Source organism: Aquarana catesbeiana, linkage group LG13, assembly GCF_042186555.1.
Source record: "Aquarana catesbeiana isolate 2022-GZ linkage group LG13, ASM4218655v1, whole genome shotgun sequence".
NCBI lineage: Eukaryota > Metazoa > Chordata > Amphibia > Anura > Ranidae > Aquarana > Aquarana catesbeiana.
The window spans coordinates 19,396,645-19,420,860 of record NC_133336.1 but is presented as its reverse complement, the minus strand read 5'-3'; the positions used below and the strand labels follow the sequence as shown (position 1 = coordinate 19,420,860).

At 46.3% G+C, this 24,216-nt stretch overlaps 1 protein-coding gene across 1 annotated transcript in view; it reads right to left on the bottom strand.

Moving 5' to 3' along the window:
• FBLN5 (fibulin 5) overlaps positions 1 to 23,714 on the bottom strand; it is a gene marked incomplete at its 3' end in the record, with an annotated part of 80,772 nt that extends 57,058 nt beyond the window's left edge. Inside the window, 2 exon segments of the mRNA XM_073609686.1 lie at positions 6,082 to 6,136; positions 23,369 to 23,714. Coding sequence (XP_073465787.1) covers positions 6,082 to 6,136; positions 23,369 to 23,382 — 69 coding nt within the window.
• Between the last annotated feature and the right edge of the window lie 502 nt (positions 23,715 to 24,216).

Below are 24,216 nucleotides of genomic sequence, written 5' to 3'. Positions count from 1 at the left end.
GTGCTAAAAATATGCACTGTCACTGTACTAATGACACTGGCAGGGAAGGGGTTATAAACATCTAGGGTGATCAAAAGGTTAACTTTGTGCCTAGCCAGTATTTGTGTTTACTATGTGTGCTGCTTTTACTAAGGGAAGAGAAGGATTTAGTCCCTGCTTTGCAGGAACACAGTTTCTCACAGTACAGTACTTTAGCAAACTAAATGCTATTCAGTTAGGGTTTACAGTGGGGCAAAAAAGTATTTAGTCAGCCACCAATTGTGCAAGTTCTCCCACTTAAAAAGATGAGAGAGGCCTGTAATTGTCATCATAGGTATACCTCAACTATGAGAGACAAAATGTGGAAACAAATCCTGACAATCACAGAGTCTGATTTTTGAAAGAATTTATTTGCAAATTATGGTGGAAAATAAGTATTTTGTCAATATCAAAAGTTCATCTCAATACTTTGTTATATATCCTTTGTTGGCAATGACAGAGGTCAAATGTTTTCTGTAAGTCTTCACAAGGTTGTCACACACTGTTGCTGGTATGTTGGCCCATTCCTCCATGCAGATCTCCTCTAGAGCAGTGATGTTTTTGGGCTGTCGCTGGGCAACACAGACTTTCAACTCCTTCCAAAGGTTTTCTATGGGGTTGAGATCTGGAGACTGGCTAGGCCACTCCGGGACCTTGAAATGCTTCTTACAAAGCCACTCCTTCGTTGCCCGGGCGGTGTGTTTGGGATCATTGTCATGCTGAAAGACCCAACCACAATTCATTTTCAATGCCCTTGCTGATGGGAGGAGGTTTGCACTCAAAATCTCACGATACATGGCCCCATTCATTCTTTCATGTACATGGATCAGTCGTCCTGTTCCCTTTGCAGAGAAACAGCCCCAAAGCATGACGTTGCCACCCCCATGCTTCACAGTAGGTATGGTGTTCTTCGGTTGCAACTCGGCATTCTCTCTCCTCCAAACACGACGAGTTGTGTTTCTACCAAACAGTTCTACTTTGGTTTCATCTGACCATATGACATTCTCCCAATCCTCTTCTGGATCGTCCAAATGCTCGCTGGCAAACCTCAGACAGGCCGGACATGTGCTGGCTTAAGCAGGGGGACACGTCTGGCACTGCAGGATCTGAGTCCCTGGCAGCGTAGTGTGTTACTGCTGGAAGCCTTTGTTACGTTGGTCCCAGCTCTCTGCAGGTCATTCACTAGGTCCCCCCCGTGTGGTTCTGGGATTTTTGCTCACCGTTCTTGTGATCATTTTGACCCCACGGGGTGAGATCTTGCGTGGAGCCCCAGATCAAGGGAGATCATCAGTGGTCTCGTATATCTTCCATTTTCTAATTATTGCTCCCACAGTTGATTTCTTCACACCAAGCTGCTTGCCTATTGCAGATTCAGTCTTCCCAGCCTGGTGCAGGTCTACAATTTTGTTTCTGGTGTCCTTCGACAGCTCTTTGGTCTTCACCATAGTGGAGTTTGACTGTTTGAGGTTGTGGACAGATGTCTTTTATACTGATAACAAGTTCAAACAGGTGCCATTAATACAGGTAATGAGTGGAGGACAGAGGAGCCTCTTAAAGAAGATACAGGTCTGTGAGAGCCAGAAATCTTGCTTGTTTGTAGGAGACCAAATACTTATTTTCCACCATAATTTGCAAATAAATTCTTTCAAAAATCAGACAATGTGATTGTCTGGATTTGTTACCACATTTTGTCTCTCATAGTTGAGGTATACCTATGATGACAATTACAGGCCTCTCTCATCTTTTTAAGTGGGAGAACTTGCACAATTGGTGGCTGACTAAATACTTTTTTGCCCCACTGTATATCTACTTTAAAGACCCTTTAACCGACCAATAAATGCTTTTGAGCAGTGGTCGCCAACCAGTGGTCTGTGGACTACTGATGGTCCACGAGAAAATTTTTGGTGGTCACCAGGTTTCTGCTGCAAATCAACATTGAGGTGGATTTATACTGCCCAATGTTGTTTCCAGTGTTCTCAATGCGCGCTGACAGTCAATACTGTCAGCACGCATTGATACCTGATGCCTCCTCTGTAGTTCCGGCTCCTGTGAACACAGAGGGAGGCGCCGGGAGTAGTTCAGAGAGCAGAAGGTGAAGAAGGAGGGGACTTCCAATGGCGGCACTGATCACAGACTGTGGGAGGGAGTACAGAGCTCGCACACATGGCTGGATAAGGAGGTGAGATCCAATGATAAGTCCCTGTAAGGCAGCAGTGTGATGTGGGGGGGGGGGGGCAGAGAGTCAGAGCATTGTGTGTATATGGCAGCAGTGTGATCGAGGGGCAGGGGACAGAGTCCGAGCATTGTGTGTATAAGGCAGCAGTGTGATCGAGGGGCAGGGGACAGAGTCCGAGCATTGTGTGTATAAGGCAGCAGTGTGATCCAGGGGGAGGGGGGCAGAGGGCCCAGAGCAGTGTGTGTGTGTGTATAAGGCAGCCGTGTGATCCAGGGGGAGGGGGCAGAGATCCGGAACATTCTGTGTATAAGGCAGCAGTGTGATCAAGGGGAAGGGGACAGAGTTGGAGCATTGTGTGTATAAGGCAGCAGTGTGATCCAGGGGGAGGGGGCAGAGGGCCCAGAGCAGTGTGTGTGTATAAGGCAGCCGTGTGATCCAGATGAGTGGGGCAGAGAGCCGGAACATTGTGTGTATAAGGCAGCAGTGTCCAGGAAGAGGGGGGCAGAGGGCCCAGAGCATTGTGTGTGTATAAGGCAGCAGTTTGATCCAGGGGGAGGGGGGCAGAGAGCCAGAGCACTGTGTGTACAAGGCATGTAAAATTCATGTTAGTGGTCCGCGGGATTCAAAATTGTGAAGTTAGTAGTCCGTGAGGTCTTGAAAGGTTGGGGACCACTGCTTTTGGGGGCTGAACCACTTATATAGATGCCTACGGTCCTGGATTTGCTGGGATAGTCTCACATCTTGGCATTCTGTCCCCTGATGCTGTATCCAGAGCTGTCTTGGGATCACAGCATCAACCTTATTTGAGTTACTTGTAGGGATCGGGTCACAAATGGGCAGTCCCCGCGTTTTTAGCGGCGGTGTCTGCGCAAGACCAACCTGTAAAGTGTCCATAATGGGCGGTCCCTGCATATTTAGAGGAGGGGTCTGGGCAGGACCAGCTCACAAAGTGGGGATCGTAAAGTGGGTGGATGAAATGGAATTGTGGGTGAGGATTGGGGAACACACTGTCGGTAAGTATGCATTTGTAAACTGCTGGCGCTATATAAATCCTGTATAATAATAATAATAATAATAATGTGGAGGCCTTCCCTGGTGCCTGCAATTTGCAGTTAGCAGTTTTCAATGTGTATTATTAGTATGACCTGCAGGGGTTCCCTCTGCGACTGGTAAAATATCCATCTCTCCGCATTTCATCATAATACATCTGCTTTTATTATTTGGCGTATCTGCTATATTCATTTGCAATGCAATCGCTTGCAGAGTCATTACCGACTCCAGATACTTCCCTACCCCAAATCCTGCACTCCCTGGTTTGCATTCTATTATCAATGGATAAATGCAAAACCAACTTATTTTTTGGAGCGGAGCTGTACTAAAATATTAAACACACAGTTCCTTGAAAAAGTATTCATACCCCTTGAAATTTTCTTCACATTTTGTCATGTTACAACCAAAAAACTGAAAATTATTTTATTGGGATTTTATGTGATAGACCTACACAAAGTGGCACATAATTGTGAAGTGGAAGAAAAATGATAAAAGGTTTTCAAAATTTTTTACAAATAAATATGTGAAAAGTGTGCGGGGGGGGGGGGGTGCATTTGTATTCAGCCCCCTTTACTCTGATACCCCTAACTAAAATCTAGCGGAACCAGTTGCCTTCAGAAGTCACTTAATAAGTAAATAGAGCCGACCTGCGTGTAATTTAATCTCAGTATAAATACAGCTGTTCTGTGAAGCCCTCAAAAGGTTTGTTAGAGAACCTTTGTGAACAAACAGCATCATGAAGGCCAAGGAACACACCAGACAGGTCAGGGATAAAGTTGTGGAGAAGTATAAAGCAGGATTAGGTTATAATACAAATATCCCAAGCTTTGAACACCTCGCAGAGCACTGTTCAATCCATCATCCGAAAACGGAAAGAGTATGGCACAACTACAAACCTACCAAGACATGGCCGTCCACCTAAACTGACAGGCCGGGCAAGGAGAGCATTAATCAGAGAAGCAGCCAAGAGGCCCATGGTAACTCTGGAGGAGCTGCAGAGATCCACAGCTCAGGTGGGAGAATCTGTCCACAGGACAACTATTAGTCCTGCCCTCCACAAATCTGGCCTTTATGGAAGGGTGGCAAGAAGAAAGACATTGTTGAAAGAAAACCATAAGTCGTCCCATTTGCAGTTTGTGAGAAGCCATTTGGAGGACACAGCAAACATGTGGAAGAAGGTGCTCTGGTCAGATGAGACCAAAATTGAACTTTTTTGTACTAAAAGTAAATTGCTATGTGTGGTGGAAAACTAACACTGCACATCACCCTGAACACACTGTGAAACATGGTGGTGGCAGCATCATGTTGTGGGGATGCTTTTCTTCAGCAGGGAAAGGGAAGCTGGTCAGAGTTGATGGGAAGATGGATGGAGCCAAATACAGGACAATCTTAGAAGAAAACCTGTTAAGAGTCTGCAAAAGACTTGAGACTGGGGCGGAGGTTCACCTTCCAGTAGGACAACGACCCTAAACATACAGCCAGAGCTACAATGGAATGGTTTAGATCAAAGCATATTCATGTGTTGGAATGGCCCTGTCAAAGAACAGACCTAAATCCAATTGAGAATCTGTGGTAAGACTTGAAAATTGCTGTTCACAGACGTTCTCCATCCAATCTGACAGAACTTGAGCTATTTTACAAAGAAGAAGAATGGGCAAAAATGTCCCTCTCTAGATGTGCAAAGCTGGTAGAGACATCCCCAAAAAGACTTGCAGCTGTAATTGCAGAGAAAGGAGGTTCTACAAAGTATTGACTCCGGGGGGGCGCCATACAAATGCACGCCACACTTTTCACATATTTATTTGTTACAAATTTTGAAAACCATTTATCATTTTCTTTCCACTTCACAATTATGTGCCACTTTGTGTTGGTCTATCACATAAAATCCCAATAAAATACATTTACGTTTTTTGGTTGTAACATGACAAAATGTGGAAAATTTCAAGCGACATGAATACTTCAAGGACCTGTACAGCCAGGGATTCACAAATAAAGAGTGATTGAAGGAGAAAGGAAATGATAGCTACATTTACTGGGGAAAGTGCTGCCTCACGCTCCCTCCAGTGCCGCGATCATGTGATCATGTGATCTGTGATACAGGGGAGTATCAGAATTCCAGCTGGCTGGAGGTTAGTTGGAGGCTTGTAGCCCCCCCTCCCGGGGGACCCACCTACCGGGTCTTCGCTGGCCTCGAGGCCGAATCTAGCCCCCCAGTGCATAGGTGGGGGGCTGAGAGAAGATAAGGGTCCGGGCCGAGGTCGCGGAGGCGGGAAACTCTTTATAACTCATTATGACTTTTATATGATGTGAAATGGTGTAGAGATAACCTTATCCCCCACTCTCCTCCCCCCCTTCCCTTGCCCCCCTGTTTTCATGTCCTTTTTCCCCCTTTTTGGTTGTACAACGTCTGATTCTTAGGTCTAAAATGCACAGCCTACAATGCTATGTGAGAAGACCAATTGTACATTATGTGTTTTATATGTTCTTTATAAAATAAAAATAAAGATTACATAAAAAAAAAGAAAAAAGAATTCCAGCTGGCTAATCCTTTCCTTTTTAAAGCAGTCTGGAAATGCATCCATCTTTGAAGGATTTTTTACCCCCCCCCCCCCCCCCTCATTAGACCGCTGACAATTCTCAGGCAGACTAAAATTTTATTGTAGTCTAAACAGGAGAGAGGTTATCCCCGCATATTATGATATGCATATCATTATTGTTCTTTGCAATGCTTTACAGAAAAAAAAATCAGGAACAGAGGCTGATATTTGAACAATTTTTAACTATTTATTTTGAGGACAAAATTATTTTCTGAAGATTATAAATTGCTCGGAACTTACCTGAGCATGTACGGGATCTGTGAGGCAGAGGGAGAGTGTGAATAGGGCCACGAGTCTGCAAAAAAAAAAACACAGAAACCAGTTTTAGTGACTTCAAAAGATCCTCAGAACACCACAAATTAATTTCTCTGATGATCTGCTCATTGATTGGTTGACAAACCAAATTAAAGGAGATGCGTGGGTGGTTTCCACCCCCGACTCTGTAACATGGGACCAAACTTGAATGATTACATTTAAATACAATGAGCCCACACATTATAGTGCTGATAAAATTAGGTCATTCATCCCTTTGTAGTGGACAGGCTGCATTCTCAGTGATGTCACCATTCTCTAGCGAATGGATAGGCTGCATTCTCAGTGATGTCACCATTCTCTAGCGAATGGATAGGCTGCATTCTCAGTGATGTCACCGGTCTCTAGTGAATGGATAGTCTGCATCTTCAGAGATGTCACCATTCTCTAGTGAATGGATAGTCTGCATCTTCAGAGATGTCATCGCTTTCTAATGAATGGATAGGCTGCATTCTCAGTGATGTCACCATTTTTTAGTGAAGGGATAGGCTGCATTCTCAGTGATGTCACCATTCTCTAGTGAATGGATAGGCTGCATTCTCAATTATGTCACCGCTCTCTAGTGAATGGATAGGCTGCATTCTCAGTGATGTCACTGCTCTCTAGTGAATGGATAGGCTGCATTCTCAGTGATGTCACTGCTTTCTAGTGAATGAATAGGCTGCATTCTCAGTGATGTCACTGCTCTCTAGTGAATGGATAGGCTGCATTCTCAGTGATGTCACTGCTCTCTAGTGATTGGATAGGCTGCATTCTCAGTGATGTCACCGGTCTCTAGTGAATGGATAGGCTGCATTCTCAGTGATGTCACCGGTCTCTAGTGAATGGATAGGCTGCATTCTCAGTGATGTCACCATTCTCTAGCGAATGAATAGGCTGCATTCTCAGTGATGTCACCATTCTCTAGTCTAGTGAATGGATAGGCTGCATTCTCAAGGATGTCACCGATCTCCAGTGAATGGATAGTCTGCATCTTCAGAGATGTCATTGCTTTCTAATGAATGGATAGGCTGCATTCTCAGAGATGTCATTGCTCTCTAGTGAATGGATAGGCTTTACTCTCTAGGGACTACATAAGTTAAATTCTTTGGAAAATATAAAGATGTTATTTCAGTGATTCATGGTATAAACAAGTTTCTTTTGATTTGCCCAGTCTGATAGCTTGCAGACTTTATATTAATCTTCATCAACATCAAGGCCAAGAAAAAGACAAAGTATTTCAAATTTTTGTTTTGACGTATTCAAGAAGACGACGATGATGAAAAAACACGCCGAGGCAATGAAAGAATGTTCCCGTGAGTCTTTGGGAGGGTTGTCGAGATTAAAAACAAAAAACATTTTCTCTTGTTATATGGAATCCAAAGAGATGTGTCTTTTAACCCTTCTCCCGCTCCATCTGGCGATCAGAAGACCTCTCCGTGGGCCGTGCCGGGGACCCGGGGCCAGAAAAGCGCAGTGTGGATTGTTCTGCCAGTTCAGGCTTAATGAAACATTATTCTTGGCTCTCAGCGCCGGGGTCTCTGGGAAAGGAACGGTCTGCCGTAATGATTCATTAATTTGTGGAAAAACCTCAGGAAAATAACGTACCGATTTCCCTTTCAATTAATTTCACATACTAGTCCTCCCCGCCCACTTATAGGTGAGCCCTCTCTAATGTGTTTAGCAGCCTTAAAGGAACACTTTGTGCGAGCGGGATCAGTGTGCCGGGACAAAATCTACCTATACGGAGCCTCTGAGTTCCACCTCAGTATTCATTTTATATGACTGAACCAAATGCTACATTCCTAGAGCTCACTGGTCTCTAGCGAATGGATAGGCTGCATTCTCAGTGATGTCACCAGTCTCTAGCGAATGGATAGGCTGCATTCTCAGTGATGTCACCAGTCTCTAGCGAATGGATAGGCTGCATTCTCAGTGATGTCACCAGTCTCTAGCGAATGGATAGGCTGCATTCTCAGTGAGGTCACTGGTCTCTAGTGAATGGATAGGCTGGATTCTCAGTGATATCACTGGTCTCTAGTGAATAAACAGGCTGCATTCTCAGTGATGTCACACTGTGCAAATGGAAACATTTTGCACGGACAAAGCCTCACTAACAAGTAGGGATGCACCGATACCAAGCATTTGGGTATCGGTACTCGCCCAAATGCTCCAGATACCGAAACTGTGGTGTGATTCAATAGGAAATGAATGGGCCCAAATCGCACTGCAAAGAAGGAATGCGGTGCAATTACCCTTCACCTCTCGTGTGTGTATATGTGTGTATATATATATATATATATATATATATATATATATATATATATATATATATATATATATATATATAAAGGGTTTAAAGCGCCATCTAGCGGGCAGTTTAAAAAAATGTTAGAACTCACTGCTGGAGGTGCTTACAGGGCACAGGGGCAATGTATAGGCGGTCCGCCCCCAAGCTGACATCACTTCTGCCCTATGCCTACAGGGTACTGGAACTTCTTCTCCCAGCGGCCCTGGTTTTCTATCATCGGCGGACCGTGACACCTATTTAGATTATTTTGCATGCGATTCCGGTAGGAATCGCACTACATTTCTGTTCAAATCGCATTTGATCCTTTGCAGTGCGTTTTGCGCCTATTTTTATTGTATTAATGCAAGTCGCACTGTAAAGTATCGGTACCCGGTATCCACGAGTACTTGACCGAAAGTATTGGTGCTCATGTAGCACCCTGATGTTTAAGCAGGGCTGCTATTAAACTTAGTTGCCAGGCGATAGTTGCCATGGACAATTTATAGGAGATCAATTGATTTCCCCCTAATTCTGGAATTGCTGCACTTCTCTCTTCTGTCACTAGGTGACGTTGGATAAGACAAGGGCAAAGCAAGGACAGATTATGGATGAATGGGGTATGGGCAGGGATTTTCTTGGGTCCCTTGGCTTGCTGGAAGAGCCTATTTATTTGGGTGAGGTCAGGTGATCGGGGTTCTGTGCCACCTGGACGGCTGTCTGGGTGGACGTGTGTTGTATTGTCCTGGGCTGCTAGGCCATAAACCTAAGGCCTATCCCGGGGACATCTGGCTGCTAGGCTGTCTGAGGGCCAATCCAGAAGTAGGAGAGCAGGGCAGGGTTGGGACTGCGGGCTTGTAGACCAACCAGAAGTAACAGTTCTGCCGGCCAGGGAACCAGTTGTGGTCGGAGGTAGAGGGGAAGCTGTCGCCACTAAGGGACCATCCACCTTGTTACCGGAGACCACCGCGAGTACGCCGAGGCCAGTTCCAGAGCAGACTTCTCGCCAACCGGGGACGGTGAAGAAGTGGGAAAACTTCAGCAAGTGCCAAGTCAGGGACCCAGCGGGACAGCAGAGGTGACGCTTGTGAAGCATCAGTGAGTGCCAAACCGGGGACCCAAGGTGTCCGCAGGGGTGACGCTTGAAGTGTATCTGCATAGCTCCCAATTGGCCCTGATTTCGAGGGACTGTCCCTGATTTGGAACAAAGTCTCTCTTTCCTCCTAATTTGTCCCTCATTTTGTTCTGATCTATAGTGTTGTATATAAAATGCACTTTTTATCTTCCAAAATGTGTTTTCCAGCGCTAAACCTTTCATCCAATTTCTAAATTGCTGCATTTGTAAATGTCAAAACTCAGTATAAAGGAAAAAGAAATATTAATGGTAAAAAAAAAAAAAAAAAAAAAAAAAAAAAGGGACTTGTCTTCTTAAAGCGGAGTTCCACTCATAAAATTAAGTTTGCATTATTCAGCAGCATTAAACACAATTAACAACATTTGGAAAAAAATTTATTTTTTTTTTTTTGGTTTTTTTTTTTTTTTTTTTTTACTCGCCTTTTCATGTCTGTTGCTCAGGGGTCCCTCGTAATCTGCCTCTTCCTCTCCCTGGCACCTGACGTAATTTCCCTCGGCGCCCGTGCTCGCTAGTGCTCCTGGGAGATGTCTGTCATCATTTCCCAGGAGTCACTGGGCAGCACCGAGGGGTAAAATCGCGTTACTTCGAATACCGAAAATGACGTGGGAAAAGGGCGCCATTTTTAAAATGGGAAGATAGCTCTCTCTCTCTCTCTCTTTGTTAAGTTTATCTACATTGCCATCACAACGGGGCGGGCACTTCCGCCGCCCGTTGTGATGGCAACGTCAGAAGTGTAAGTCGCTGCGAGCCGTATAAACAGCGCATGCGCAAAAACGGGCGGTGCATGCTGGTCACTCAGCTGCACCAGAGCCCGGAAGATAGTGCTTGTGGGCTTCACATGCCAACAAGCAAGATGGTAATACTTAAGAACAAGGAATAAAAGAGATCTTGCTTCATTAAATCGCCAATCGAGCAGCGTTTAAAAAGGGAAATGTGAGTGCTAGTAATAACTTTTTAAATGTGAAGATATTCATCCCAAAAAAAAAAAAATTTCACAGTTGGATCTCCGCTTTAACTAATCATTTTTTGTATAATTCTTCCTTTAAGGGGGCGTGGCAATGGGTGTATCCTATGCCTACATACTTTTGCTGATAGGGGTCCCTCGTTCCCATCTCAAAAAGTTGGGAGGTGTGGTATCTGTGAGTGCCAAGCCAGGGAGACGCTTGAGGAAGATACTGAGTGCCAACAGTGGAAGTGCTCAGGGGATCCAGTGGCTAGTGGATCTCTGAAGTCTAGCGAGAGAGACTGGGAGCTCATTGAGTGAAGAACCACAGTGAGTGATTGTGGGGTAAGCGGAGAACTGTTCGAGTTGCAAATAGTTGGATACAATTACAGTTAGTAACTTTTATAAAAAGACTGTTGCCATAGGCGACAGCGTCCTACCTATACAGAAGTGGTGTCTGGCTGGAGGCCTTCACCTGTAGCAGCTGTCCGCCTATAGAAGTCTCGGAGTCTGCCAATTAACATTGCATCTACCTAAGGGTGTCCTGGTCCCAACCCTCTCTCTCCCCCACAGTTCTGTTTAAGAGACAATAAATCTCTTTTTGCATCCCAAAAGTGTCTGGCGCCCACCCTTTCATCTTGTATTACACCCACCATGCCTTGCAACCCACTCTACACAGAAGGATGTCAGTTGTCTCCAACTCTGGGAGGTCACCATTTGGGCTTCAGGGGCCCAGGGACTTTACTGCACTCGTAAAAAAAAAAAAAAAAAAAAAAAAAAAAAAAAAAAAAAAAAACGGTATAGGTGCAACATCAGCAGTGATTTTTTTTTACGTTTGGCCAGGCGGTTACATAGTTACATAGTAGGTGAGGTTAAAAAAAGACACAAGTCCATCAAGTCCAGCCTATGTGTGTGATTATGTGTCAGTATTACATTGTATATCCCTGTATGTTGCGGTCATTCAGGTGCTCATCTAATAGTTTCTTGAAGCTATCAATGCTCCCCGCTGAGACCACCAGTGATTTATTAATGTTAAGTTTCTCAAGTCTCATTTTAAATTTGTCCTCTGTTAACCATGGAGGTGCTTCCTGTGTTGTGTCATGAGGATAAACAGTTTTGGTTACTGAAGCCCCCCGATTCACTCGTGAAGATTGAGGAGAAGAATACATTCAATACCTTCGCCATCTCTCCATCCTTTGAAACCAGATGTCCTTCCTCATTCTTTATGGGGCCAATATGGTCTGTCCTCCCTTTTTTACTGTTTACATACTTAAAGAATTTCTTGGGATTTTTTTTTGCTCTCCTCCGCTATGTGTCTTTCATGTTCTATCTTAGCCGTCCTAATTGCATTCTTACATTTCTTGTTGCATTCTTTATAAAGTCTGAATGCTGAGGATGATCCCTCAACCTAGAGGTTCATTCAGTCCTAGTACTAGGAAGCTCAGTATGTCTATGTCCTAATCACACATCTGCCCTCGTATATAAATATCACTGTAAGCTATACACAGAGACTCCGTGTGCAAGTCATCATCACTCACTGATAGGATGAGTTCAATAAACTTGTCTTTTGAAAGAGAGCCCCATAATCCAAACATTTCATCTCACTGATGATCATTTGGACAGTCCGGAGCTGGAATCTGCGGAATGAGAACTCGGCGACTCCCGATACCATCGTGATCAGATATTTACTGGGTGTGCGGAGAAGATCGCTCACTGCTCACCGCTCACCTCACTCCATTTGCTGTCAGCACATTTTGATCCTTTTATGAGGTTTAGTCGCTGCAAATATTCCAGAAATGACCTCATCTGTAACTTGGATGTGAAGTCAATGTCTAAAATCTCATAGAAGGTTTAACATGCTGAGGTTTAATATTTTATTATTATTTCATTATATTATATTATTTTATTATATTTGGCATTCTCTGGTTCCTCCCCCCTCATCATCATGCTATATAAATGTTAAAACCGCTTGCCGACCAGCCACCGCAGTTGTACTGCGGCAACATGGCTCGCATAGGCGTGCGCACAGGGTGTGCCAGGTGTGCCTGGGCACACCCTAATTACCCCGTGTGGTGCAAATTCCCCGTTTGGACCCCTGGTATTCCAGCAAAGCCTCCTAACGGGGCTCCTAAAAAAAATTAAATAAAATTGTAAAAAATAATAAAAATTAAAAACTTGTGACACCGGTCACCCCCCCAAAGGACACCAATCTCTGCTCTACTGACATAGTCAGTATATATATATATATATATACAAATGCACACACACGCATATGTGTTTTTAGCTTTGGGGGGGGCACACCCTAATGCAATAAGCTGTGCACACCTATGAATTGGCTCGGCTGCGCGAATTGCCGTCATGTTACGTCGCTTCTTTATATGGCCACTAGGGGGCGCGCGCTGCTCTCCCCCGGAGCCGATGCAAGTGCGACCGCCGGGCTCCCGCGATCGCTCGTGACATGGCGAGAAAGAGTAACAAAGTATGAACACCGATCTATCTCTTCCTCTAGCAAGTCCCATCCCCCCCTTCAGTTAGAACACGTAGCAGGGAACACAGTTAACCCCCCCTTGATCGCCCCCTAGTGTTAACCCCTTCACTGGAAGAGACATTTATACAGCAATCAGTGCATTTTTATAGCACTGATCGCTGTATAAATGACAATGGTCCCAAAAATGTGTCAAAATTGTCCGCCATAATGTCGCAGTCACGATAAAAATCGCAGATCGCCGCCATTACTAGTAAAAAAAAAAAATAATAAAAATGCTATAGATCTATCCCCTATTTTGTAGACGCTATAAAACTTTTGCGCAAACCAATCAATATACACTTATTGCAAAATATGTAGAAAAATACATATCGCCTAAACTGAGAAAAAAAATGTGTTTTAAAAAAAAAAAAAAAATTTGGGATATTTATTATAGCAAAAAGTAAAAAATATTGTGTTTTTTTTTCAAAATTGTCGCTCTTTTTTTGTTTATAGAGCAAAAAATAAAAACCGCAGAGATGATCAAATACCACCAAAAGAAAGCTCTATTTGTGGGGAAATAAGGACATCAATTTTGTTTGGGTGCAACGTCGCACGGCCGCGCAATTGTCAGTTAAAGGGACGCAGTGCCGAATCGCAAAAAATGGCCTGCCAGCAAATCTTCCGGGGCTGAAGCGGTTAAACAAAATATTTTTATTTCCAATATATACCTTATTTTGGACTCACTGAAGTCATCACTGGGTCTCTGCCCTTGTCAATGCAATGCAGGCAGATCATGGTTAGTGGGAGGGGCCAGCAGGGTGCTTTACAATACATAGCTTCCTGAAAATACCCCGCCTCAGTACTCCTCATAAGAACTCTCAAGCCTAATGCAAGCAGTGGGCGGGCTCTTGGGAGGAGTTATGCAAATGTCAAAAATGTCTTGATGGGTGGGTGTCGGTCTGGAGGAGTGTGCGTTCCTAGGCAGGTTGTATTTGCATGCAGACCACCCTAGGTAATGCCCACATGCGGTGCTGAGCCTCCATGATTGAAAGAACAGATACCCAATGAATGAAAGGGGCGGGCCAGGGACAGTCAGGCAGGGGATGGAAAGGGCTAGATGATGCTGGACTTTTATCCATCCAGGAAATGAGGAGTTTTATCTAATTGTGAGAAGCTCACAGTGTGCAGTGAAATCAGACGAAGCAATTTCAGTCCAGGAGAGGAGCCGGTACACCTGTGCAAGACTGAAGGGGAGGCCGGAGTTCTGCTTTAGGCTCCCTTGACACTTCTGTGACACACCCCATATTTTTCAATGACAACCATTCAAATATGTGCGACTTAAAGTCACAGCAACTTTAAAAAGGTTCCTGCACTACTTTGGTCCTTGAGGGCCAAAGACTGCAATGTAAACTCTCTAAGGATGCATGAAAGTCGCACCTAAATGCAATACAATGCCAAAGTTGTGCAACAGTTGTCCATTATCATTGGTCAAAGCCAAAGTCGCTTTCAATTTGCGTCGTACAAGTGTGAATGGAGCCTTAAAGGGGTTGTAAAGGTTAGTTTTTTTTTTTCATTTAAAATAACAAACATGTTATACTTCCCTCCTCTGTGCAATGGTTTTGCACAGAGCAGCCCATATCCTCCTCTTCTGGGGTCCCTCAGTGGCGCTCCTGGCTCCTCCTCCGCATCGAGTGCCCGACGGAGAGCCGCTCTCCATGGGGGTACCCGTGCGGGCGCGCTACCGAATCCTGCTGCTGCGTCCATTGACACAGACAGCGGGACTCGGCCCCGCCCCCTTGGCTCCCGTGTCACTGAATTTGATTGACAGCAGTGGGAGCCAATGGCTGCGCTGCTATCAATTTATCCAATCAGGACCTGAGACAGCGGCTGGAGCTGAATCTTTTTTCATTATTTTAAACTTTGCCGTTTTTGTTTAAATAATCTTCTGCGATTCCGCCATGTTGATCCTTTGCTTAAGCACTGCCTGTTATACGGTGACAACGCTTTGTCCACCTCCCGATTGTTCTCCCATATTGTCACCCTGTCATTCAAGGTTCCCATGGAGACTACAAGTGTCAGTTTTTACACAGGCTTGGTCCAGTGTTGCCACCATCAGGAAGCCCGCCACGAGTAACGCCATGCAGCCAGCATTTAAACAGGAAATAGCCGCAAAGGGGTTGCAGTAGATCACCATACATCACCAGATACATTAAATGATGAAAAAATAAGCATAATAAATAAAAAAAATTATTGTTAATAATACACGGGGCAAACTGTCATTCACACTAAATGTTATTAGGTCTATATTAATGTCCCACACGATTTCAATGATGGAAGTTTGGTCAGACCTCAAATAACCTGCCAATATGTTTCTGGTTTATGAAAAGAAACAAATGATGAGAGAATAGGAGCTGCAAACAGACAGATCCCTGGTGGTGATGAAGACCAGGACCCCGGGCTCTGCAAGGCAGTGAAGCCCAGGACCCCGGGCTCTGCAAGGCAGTGAAGCCCAGGACCCCGGGCTCTGCAAGGCAGTGAAGCCCAGGACCCCGGGCTCTGCAAGGCAGTGAAGCCCAGGACCCCGGGCTCTGCAAGGCAGTGAAGCCCAGGACCCCGGGCTCTGCAAGGCAGTGAAGCCCAGGACCCCGGGCTCTGCAAGGCAGTGAAGCCCAGGACCCCGGGCTCTGCAAGGCAGTGAAGCCCAGGACCCCGGGCTCTGCAAGGCAATGAAGCCCAGGACCCCGGGCTCTGCAAGGCAATGAAGCCCAGGACCCCGGGCTCTGCAAGGCAATGAAGCCCAGGACCCCGGGCTCTGCAAGGCAATGAAGCCCAGGACCCCGGGCTCTGCAAGGCAATGAAGCCCAGGACCCCGGGCTCTGCAAGGCAATGAAGCCCAGGACCCCGGGCTCTGCAAGGCAATGAAGCCCAGGACCCCGGGCTCTGCAAGGCAATGAAGCCCAGGACCCCGGGCTCTGCAAGGCAATGAAGCCCAGGACCCCGGGCTCTGCAAGGCAATGAAGCCCAGGACCCCGGGCTCTGCAAGGCAATGAAGCCCAGGACCCCGGGCTCTGCAAGGCAATGAAGCCCAGGACCCCGGGCTCTGCAAGGCAATGAAGCCCAGGACCCCGGGCTCTGCAAGGCAATGAAGCCCAGGACCCCGGGCTCTGCAAGGCAATGAAGCCCAGGACCCCGGGCTCTGCAAGGCAATGAAGCTCAGGACCCCGGGCTCTGCAAGGCAATGAAGCTCAGGACCCCGGGCTCTGCAAGGCAATGAAGCTCAGGACCCCGGGCTCTGCAAGGCAATGAAGCTCAGGACCCCGGGCTCTGCAAGGCAATGAAGCTCAGGACCCCGGGCTCTGCAAGGCAGTGAAGCTCAGGACCCCGGGCTCTGCAAGGCAGTGAAGCCCAGGACCCCGGGCACTGCAAGGCAGTGAAGCCCAGGACCCCGGGCACTGCAAGGCAGTGAAGCCCAGGACCCCGGGCACTGCAAGGCAGTGAAGCCCAGGACCCCGGGCACTGCAAGGCAGTGAAGCCCAGGACCCCGGGCTCTACAAGGCAGTGAAGCAAAGGACCCCGGGCTCTGCAAGGCAATGAAGCCCAGGACCCCGGGCTCTGCAAGGCAGTGAAGCCCAGGACCCCGGGCTCTGCAAGGCAATGAAGCCCAGGACCCCGGGATCTGCAAGGCAATGAAGCCCCTAACCCCGGGCTCTGCAAAGCAATGAAGCCCAGGACCCCGGCTCTGCAAGGCAAAAACAGGTATCTAAGCAGGAGAGATGCTTTCCTTTTAGATACTCACTTCCCACTGTGTCCCCAAATATCACACACAGAACATACTGCGTACACTCCGGTCTCTGGCTGTACACTCCCGATTCCCCCGGAAGCTGCACGTGGCCCTCCATGCACTTATTGTGTGGCCCTTGTGGCCTCTGCAGAAAGTGGTTTGCATTTCCCATGTCTACATCCTTACTCAGGCCAGGCTTAGTAAAATATTCTTTAGTCTGACTCTTTTCTGTTGCCGTCATGCCTTCTCTCTGCTTATGCTTTTTCCCTGTGCTCTTTTATAAGGGACCATGCTAAGAAACATCAAGTGTGGCACAATATCATTTTTAAGGGATCTGTATGGAGCACAAATGTGGAAGCATTGATTTGTAAAAATGATGTAACATCAGTCATCTCTAGAAGTCTCATGTAATGCATCTCTAGTCTATACCCAAGTCTCTAAGAACTCCTGTAGTATGTCTACAGTCTCTGACCATCTCCTGTAGCGTGTCTGCAGTCTCTGACCATCTCCTGCAGCATGTCTGCAGTCTCTGACCATCTCCTGTAGTATGGGTGCAGTCTCTGACCATCTCCTGCATCTGCAAATGTCATTCGTTCCTTGTTGAGAAGCCCAGAAGTGCTTTTTTCCATTGAATAGAAAAAAAATGTATGCATTGAGGTGAAAAACCTCTTGTAGTGCACCAGCCCCCCTTTTACTTACCCGAGCCCAATCGTTCATGCGCCGGGGATGAGCACACCCGCTCCAGCCAGTGTCTCAAGTCCTGATTGGATAGATTTATAGCAGCGCAGCCATTGGCTCCCGCTGCTGTCAATCAAATCCAATGATGCGGGAGTCGGGTGGCGGAGCCGAGTCCTGCTGTCTGTGTCAATGGATGCAGCAGCAGGACACGGGTGCGCGCCCGCACAAGTGCCCCGAGGGAGAGCGCTTCTCTAACAGGGCACTTGAGAAGAGGAGGGGCCAGGAGCACCGCTGAAGGACCCCAGAAGAGGAGGATCTGGGCCACTCTGTGTAAAACCAACTGCACAGAGGAGGTAAGTATGACTTTTTTTTTTTATTTTTTAAAATATAGAACATTTATATATCCTTTAAGGGTATTTATGGACATACAATTCACCTCGATAAAAATTGGGAAACTCAAAATATTTGGAGCGTTTTTTTGGGGGTTTTTAAGGCTTTGGATGCCCAAAATTGATTTCACTTATGGGTGGATCCCTGAAAGTTACAACGACTCCTTTTTATTTTAAATTTTGTTATGTGTATGTAGCACCCTGGAGTTTAGGCAGGGTTGCTCCTCACAAATGTACTTGCCAGGAATAATTATCCTGGTTGATTGATAGAGAGCCATTGATTTCTCTCTAAAATTTGACCTTGTTGCACTTTTCTCTTCTACCACTAGGTGGCCGGGTACTTGGGGGTTCTAGATACGAGAAGGGCAACCCAAGGTCAGGTTATGGGTATATGGGGTTTTCTTGGATCCCTTGGCCTGCTGGGAGAACCTATATATTTGGGTGGAGACAGGTGATCTGTGTTCTATGCCACTTGGACGGCTGTCTGGGTGGACATGTGTTGTATTGCCCAGGCTGCTAGGCCGGAAAATTGGGCCTATCCCGGGCACATCTGGCTGCTAGGCTGTCTGAGGTCTATCCAGAAGAAAGAGAGCAGCGTAGGGTTGGGATCCAACCAGAAGTGACGGTTTTGCCGGCCAGAGAACCTGTCATGGTCGGAGGTAGAGGGGAAGCTGTCGCCACTAAGGGACCATCCACCTTATTACCAGGGACCACTGTGAGTAACTGAAGCAAGTACCAGAGCAGTATTCCCACCAACCAGGGACGGTTAAGAATCGGGACACTTCAGTGGGCATCAAGCCAGGGACCCAGCCAGCGGAGGTGACACTTGCAGAACAGCCTTGTGTGTCAAGCCAGGGACCGAGCAGGCCAGCGGGGGTGAAGCTTCAGAAGTATCTTGAGTGCCAAGCTAGGGACCCAACAGAGAGGTGGGGGTGAGGCTTGAGGAAGATACCACCGTGAAGATTGAAGGAGCTCAAGGGATTCAGTGATAGTGAATCAGTGGGTCTAGTGAGAGACCGGGAGCTCAGTGTGCTGAAGAACTACAAGGAGGGATTGTAGTCGAAGATAAAGGAACTGTTAAAGACTGTTGCCATAGGAGACAGCACTCCTGCACATGCAGATGAGGCGTCTTGCTGGATGCCTTTCCCTGCATGGCTTGTCCTCCTGTCGAAGTCTCAGAGTCTGCCAATTGATCTTGCAACTACCTAAGGGTGTCCTGGCCCTAACCCTCTCTCCCCCAAAAAAATATTGTTAAAAAGGAAATGAACTTTCTTTTGCATTCAAAAAGCGTCTGGCGCCCAATGACTTTCACCATCTTTGCACCCACTATGCCTTGCAACCTAATACAGGAGGATGTCAGCTATCCCTGGCTCTGGAGGTTCTCATTAGACCGAAGGAGGCCTGGGACCTAGCTACATGTAATAAACACAAAATCCAGCAGCGGGCCTGAGACCCCCCCCCCCCCTTCCCACTTTGTGATGTTTGGGGTGGAGCACACCACTACACTGCAGAGGAATCCTCCTTCAAGAATCACACACAGCAGCATTCTCTACATAATCTGCAGCCACAAATAAAACCCCTCCCAGCCGTAGAACGATCATTAATCTTGGCAGGTAAAATTGATCATGGAATAAATCAAGAATGATTTAGTCTCTGAGAGGTTATGAGGTTTGTGTGGTTTGGAGTATCTGCAGGGGATGTTTGTATTACTAAGTATAAATTCTCTTGTGTTAAAAGTCACAGAGGAAGCGGTTTGACACAAGACAACATTTTTGTTTTCCACAAGCGGATTACGCAACGGCAAATGGTACTCCGAGCTGTACCCTAATCCACCACAAGGGGGAGGATGTTCTCATTGGACGCAGAGCACACAGCCAGGATGCTGGGGAAGATCTGTAACCCAGGGCAACCAATGACATTTAAAATAACCGCAGAGAGGATTTGTAATTGGCTGTAAAAAAAGTCTGCAATTTGCATACTAAGCATTAGGGCTTTCTTTTTTTAAATTTGCATACTATTATTTCCTGCTGAGCTGAAAAAAAAATCAATTTAGATTTTACAGAGGAGAACCCAGCAACAAGTGCACTGAACTGGGGGTAGGGTTGTCACCTCATCCTTTTAAACCCGAACACATATGAATTTCACAGACTAATCTAATGCAGTTAAAGGGGTTGTAAAGATAAAAAATTTTTCACCTTAATGCATTCTATGCATTAAGGTGAAAAAACTTTTGACAGTACCGCCGCCCCCAGCCCCCCCGTTTTACTTACCTGACGCCTCGAATCTTCGCTGCTCGTCCTCATTGCAGCTCAGCCTGGTCGCTTATTTGCTGCAGTGGATGGATTGAAAGCAGCGCAGCCATTGGCTCGCGCTGCTGTCAATCACATCCGATGACGCGGCGCGCCGGGGGGCGGGGCCGAGTGATACAGCGAGCGGCTATAGCCGCCGGCTGTATCACGGGAGCGCGCCCGCAAGCACTCACCACCATGCGAGGGAGCTCGCATTAAGGTGGTAAATGCTTGTGGGGAGGAGCTGAAACAGCCGCCGAGGGACCCCAGAAGACCAGGTTCGGGGCCACTCTGTGCAGAACGAGCTGCACAGTGAAGGTAAGTATGATATGTTTGTTATTTTAAATAAAAAAAAAAATTACCTTTACAACCCCTTTAAGGCACCGAGTTTAATTACCACCTTAATCAGCCACAGAACCCGAGTAATTCATGTGTTCAGTTTTAAAGGGATGAGGTGGCAACCCTAACTGGGGGTGGGGGTCGGGGGGGTACATGTTTCTGATTGATGTACGCTGCATGGTATTTCATTCAATGAGGGGAAATCAAAACTATTTGTTATCAATTCAAACTTTTTAGAGCATGCAAAAAAAAAAATCTGTTGAATTTTATTTTATTTTTATTTTTTTTTTGGCAACAACAAATTTGATCATAGTTTGGATATAACAACACAGCATTTGCCTGAACCCTCTGAAGAGAAAACAAAAAACTGATAAAGAAATTTTTTAAACATCCAATAAAAATAGATACATTTATGGAAAGTGATTTGAATAAAAAAAATAAAGTAAAAAAAAAAGATATCAAATAAAAACAAACAATCTAGGTAGATCTGATAATAATAGATGGATAAACAGATATAATTAGGTTAGATATGATGAGGATTAGACAGATAGATAGATAAATCATTTTATGATGGAGAGTAGATGGTCAGATAAATTGCTGTTTGATGTTAATATCTCAATTAGACCCCTTTCACACTGAGGCACTTTTCAGGTGCATTCACGCTAAAAAAAAGAGCCCGAAAAGCTCACGAAAACCTATTTCCATTAAAATCAATGAATGATTTCACACTGGGGCAGTGGGCTGGCAGTGTGGTGAAAAAAACGCCCCTCTCCATTGAAATGAATGTAAAGCACTTCTTCAAAAGCGCCTGAAAAGCTCTTCAAAAGCGCCTGAAAAGCTCCTCAAAAGTGCTCAGTGTTTTACTGCCAGTTTACAAGCGCCTCAGTGTGAAAGAGGCCTTAGACAATGTTTGTTCAGATGTGGGGGCTCACAATCTCCGCCCCCCAAGTAATGTTGTCTGTGCCCGCCCACTCTGTCATCTCTGGGAGCCTGAATCTTGGGCTGAGCCTGATGTGGCCAACACAACTCCAACATAGTCCAAACAGCACTGTGGGAGTTGTAGTCTCTGAACTGGATGATGACGTCTGTAAGTGCAACGCATTGATCACTGCCTGACATGAGCGAATGACTGCAGCCTGGCATGAGCGGTTGATCGGTGCCTGAAGTGAGTGGCTGATCGGCGCCTGACATGAGCAAATGACTGCAGCCTGACATGAGCAGCTGATCGGTGCCTGACGCGAGCGGCTGATCTCCACCTGACGCGAGCGGCTGATCTCCACCTGACGCGAGCGGCTGATCTCCACCTGACGCGAGCGGCTGATCTCCACCTGACGCGAGCGGCTGATCTCCACCTGACGCGAGCGGCTGATCTCCACCTGACGCGAGCGGCTGATCTCCACCTGACGCGAGCGGCTGATCTCCACCTGACGCGAGCGGCTGATCTCCGCCTGACATGAGGAAATGTGGGCTTCCTTGTTTTCCTCAGTTTATTCTGCCTGTCCAGCCTGTTGATACCTCCACTGATACCACTGCACAGCAGAGGTCTGTCTACACCAGCAGCGATTCCCCCATGCCTGTCCTCAGGACCCACTAACAGGCCAGGTTTGAAAGACAACTGAAATACACCACAGGTGATATCATTTGCTGTTCAGTGATTGCAGTATTCTAGTCTGCATCTCCCCCAAGGTAATATTTAAAATCTGGCCTGCTAGTGGGTCCTGAGGACAGGAGTTGAGAACCACTGGTCTACACTTATCACCAGCTGTCTATAAAGAGCTCATATAGACACAAAATTCCCTGTGATCACTGTTCCTCCCGTGGCGGTGTGAAAAATCCATTTAATTCCTTCTGTGCTACAAAGAGACTTCAAGAGCCAGTACAAACCGGCCAGATCAGAAATGCTATTTAGAAAGTATTTTCTTTTTTCCCCTGACCTTCCCTGCCAGAAAATTAGCATTGTACAATATCTGTAGCTTTACTAAGCAAACCTCTTAATTAAAATTCAAGGAAACCTATTCCTGTCTGGTTGCGGTGCATCCCTCTCAGCATTTTAGTGCGCCTGGCGGGGACAGGTGCAGCGTCCAGCCCTGGCCAAAGGAAGCTTGTTAAAGTCTATGGCAGGCTGCAGATGGACGGGGCTGAACATTTTACTGAGTATTTACGGCTTCAGAGCCCTATGCGTTCAGGGATTAAATACACGGGGGCCAACCAAACGCTGCTGGACGCTGCACCTGTCTCTCCCTGGTGCACTAAAACGTTGGGAAGGACGCGCTGCCTGCAGCTGGACAGCCCCAGGGTCAAGGCCCTTGGGGGGGTTCACATTTCCCGAATGTCAGTGGGCAGGTCAGTGTCTTTCCTTCCTTCATTGCCCCATGCAGCAAAAGCACCTCACTGACCACACAGAACAAGGGAGTCATTAAAACCGACATGCAAATAATGTTTACAGCTTAATAACTGAGGGAAAGAAGTGGACAGATTCAAGGCTGCAGATAAGAATACCAAAAGTGGATGACATGCATGTGCTTAAAAAGTCAGTGATTGGTATTTGGTGAAAGCCACATTCACTGCATCTATATAATGCTAAAAAGTTTAAAAAAAAAAATCAGTTTAGGAACTTTTGAAGTGCTTTGATACTATTCAGCTGCCCCTCCCACTGCGTGAGTGCAATATTTTTTATTTTTGTGTAACAAAAAAGGATAATAAAGCGAAGAACGAGGCAGTGGCGATCAAATTCTGCTATAAAAAAATTCTACGAATCGCAAAGTTAAGGAGGAAGTAAAAATGGCAAAAAAAAGTTACAAATTCTCCATTGATCCAGAATGAGAAAACTGCATTGAAGCAACTGCTAGTTTATCGTCTCCCTGCAAAGGGAAAAACAATCCCCGAGCGTCGGCCATGGAGGACATATAAGGAGAAGCATAAATGGTACCTGAATTTCAGCATTTTGTGCTCCGGGCTCCCAGGCTGGAGGAGGAGAGGCAGCTGAGGATCAGTCTTGTAGAGGAGAAGCTGGTGTCAGGAGGGAGGAGAAGCTTCCACTGGGGCTGAGCACACTGGACTGGAGGCTGAGGAGGCACCTGGTTCAGCTTAGCCTCTCGCTGGAACTCTGCATCAGACCAACTGCAAGAGGAATGCAAAATATGAGCATTTTCAGAGTATGCTAAACAATGCAAAATAGGGGCCTCACAGATGGTTGTGATTAGCCAGTTCACCCACTGGCCAGACTCCTCACAACAATCTTGGGGTGACTGCCAAGCGCAGAAGGGGGGGAGCTCAACGACTTAACCCGTTAACTGCAAGTGACCCATCTCCTGTGGCTGCAGCAGCACCAGAAGTGTACGGGGAGATGGAAGACCGAACAAACATTAGAGAAACTGCACCCTTTTTAAAGATTTTTTTTTTTTTAAGCTCAACTCCAAGAAGTTATAAAAGACAAATAAATGCACCAGTAAAATGCAAAGGGTAAGTACCTGGATAATACTTGGTAGTACCTGTACAGCAGAGCTCAGATTTGGAGAGGGAGAAGCACAACGAGCCAAGGGACATGCTGAACCCTTGGAAGTGGGTAAGAGGTGGAGGAGTTCCCAGTAACCCGCAGCAATAACCCTTTGCAAGTGTTAGGGCAAGCAATAACCCTCAGCACTGCACAAGGACCCCTAAAACTGCATAATAATAACCCTCCAGCACCAGACGATAAAAATAACCCCAAGATACCAGACAATAATGACCCCCAGCACTAGATAATAATGATCCCCAGCACCAGATGATAATAACCTT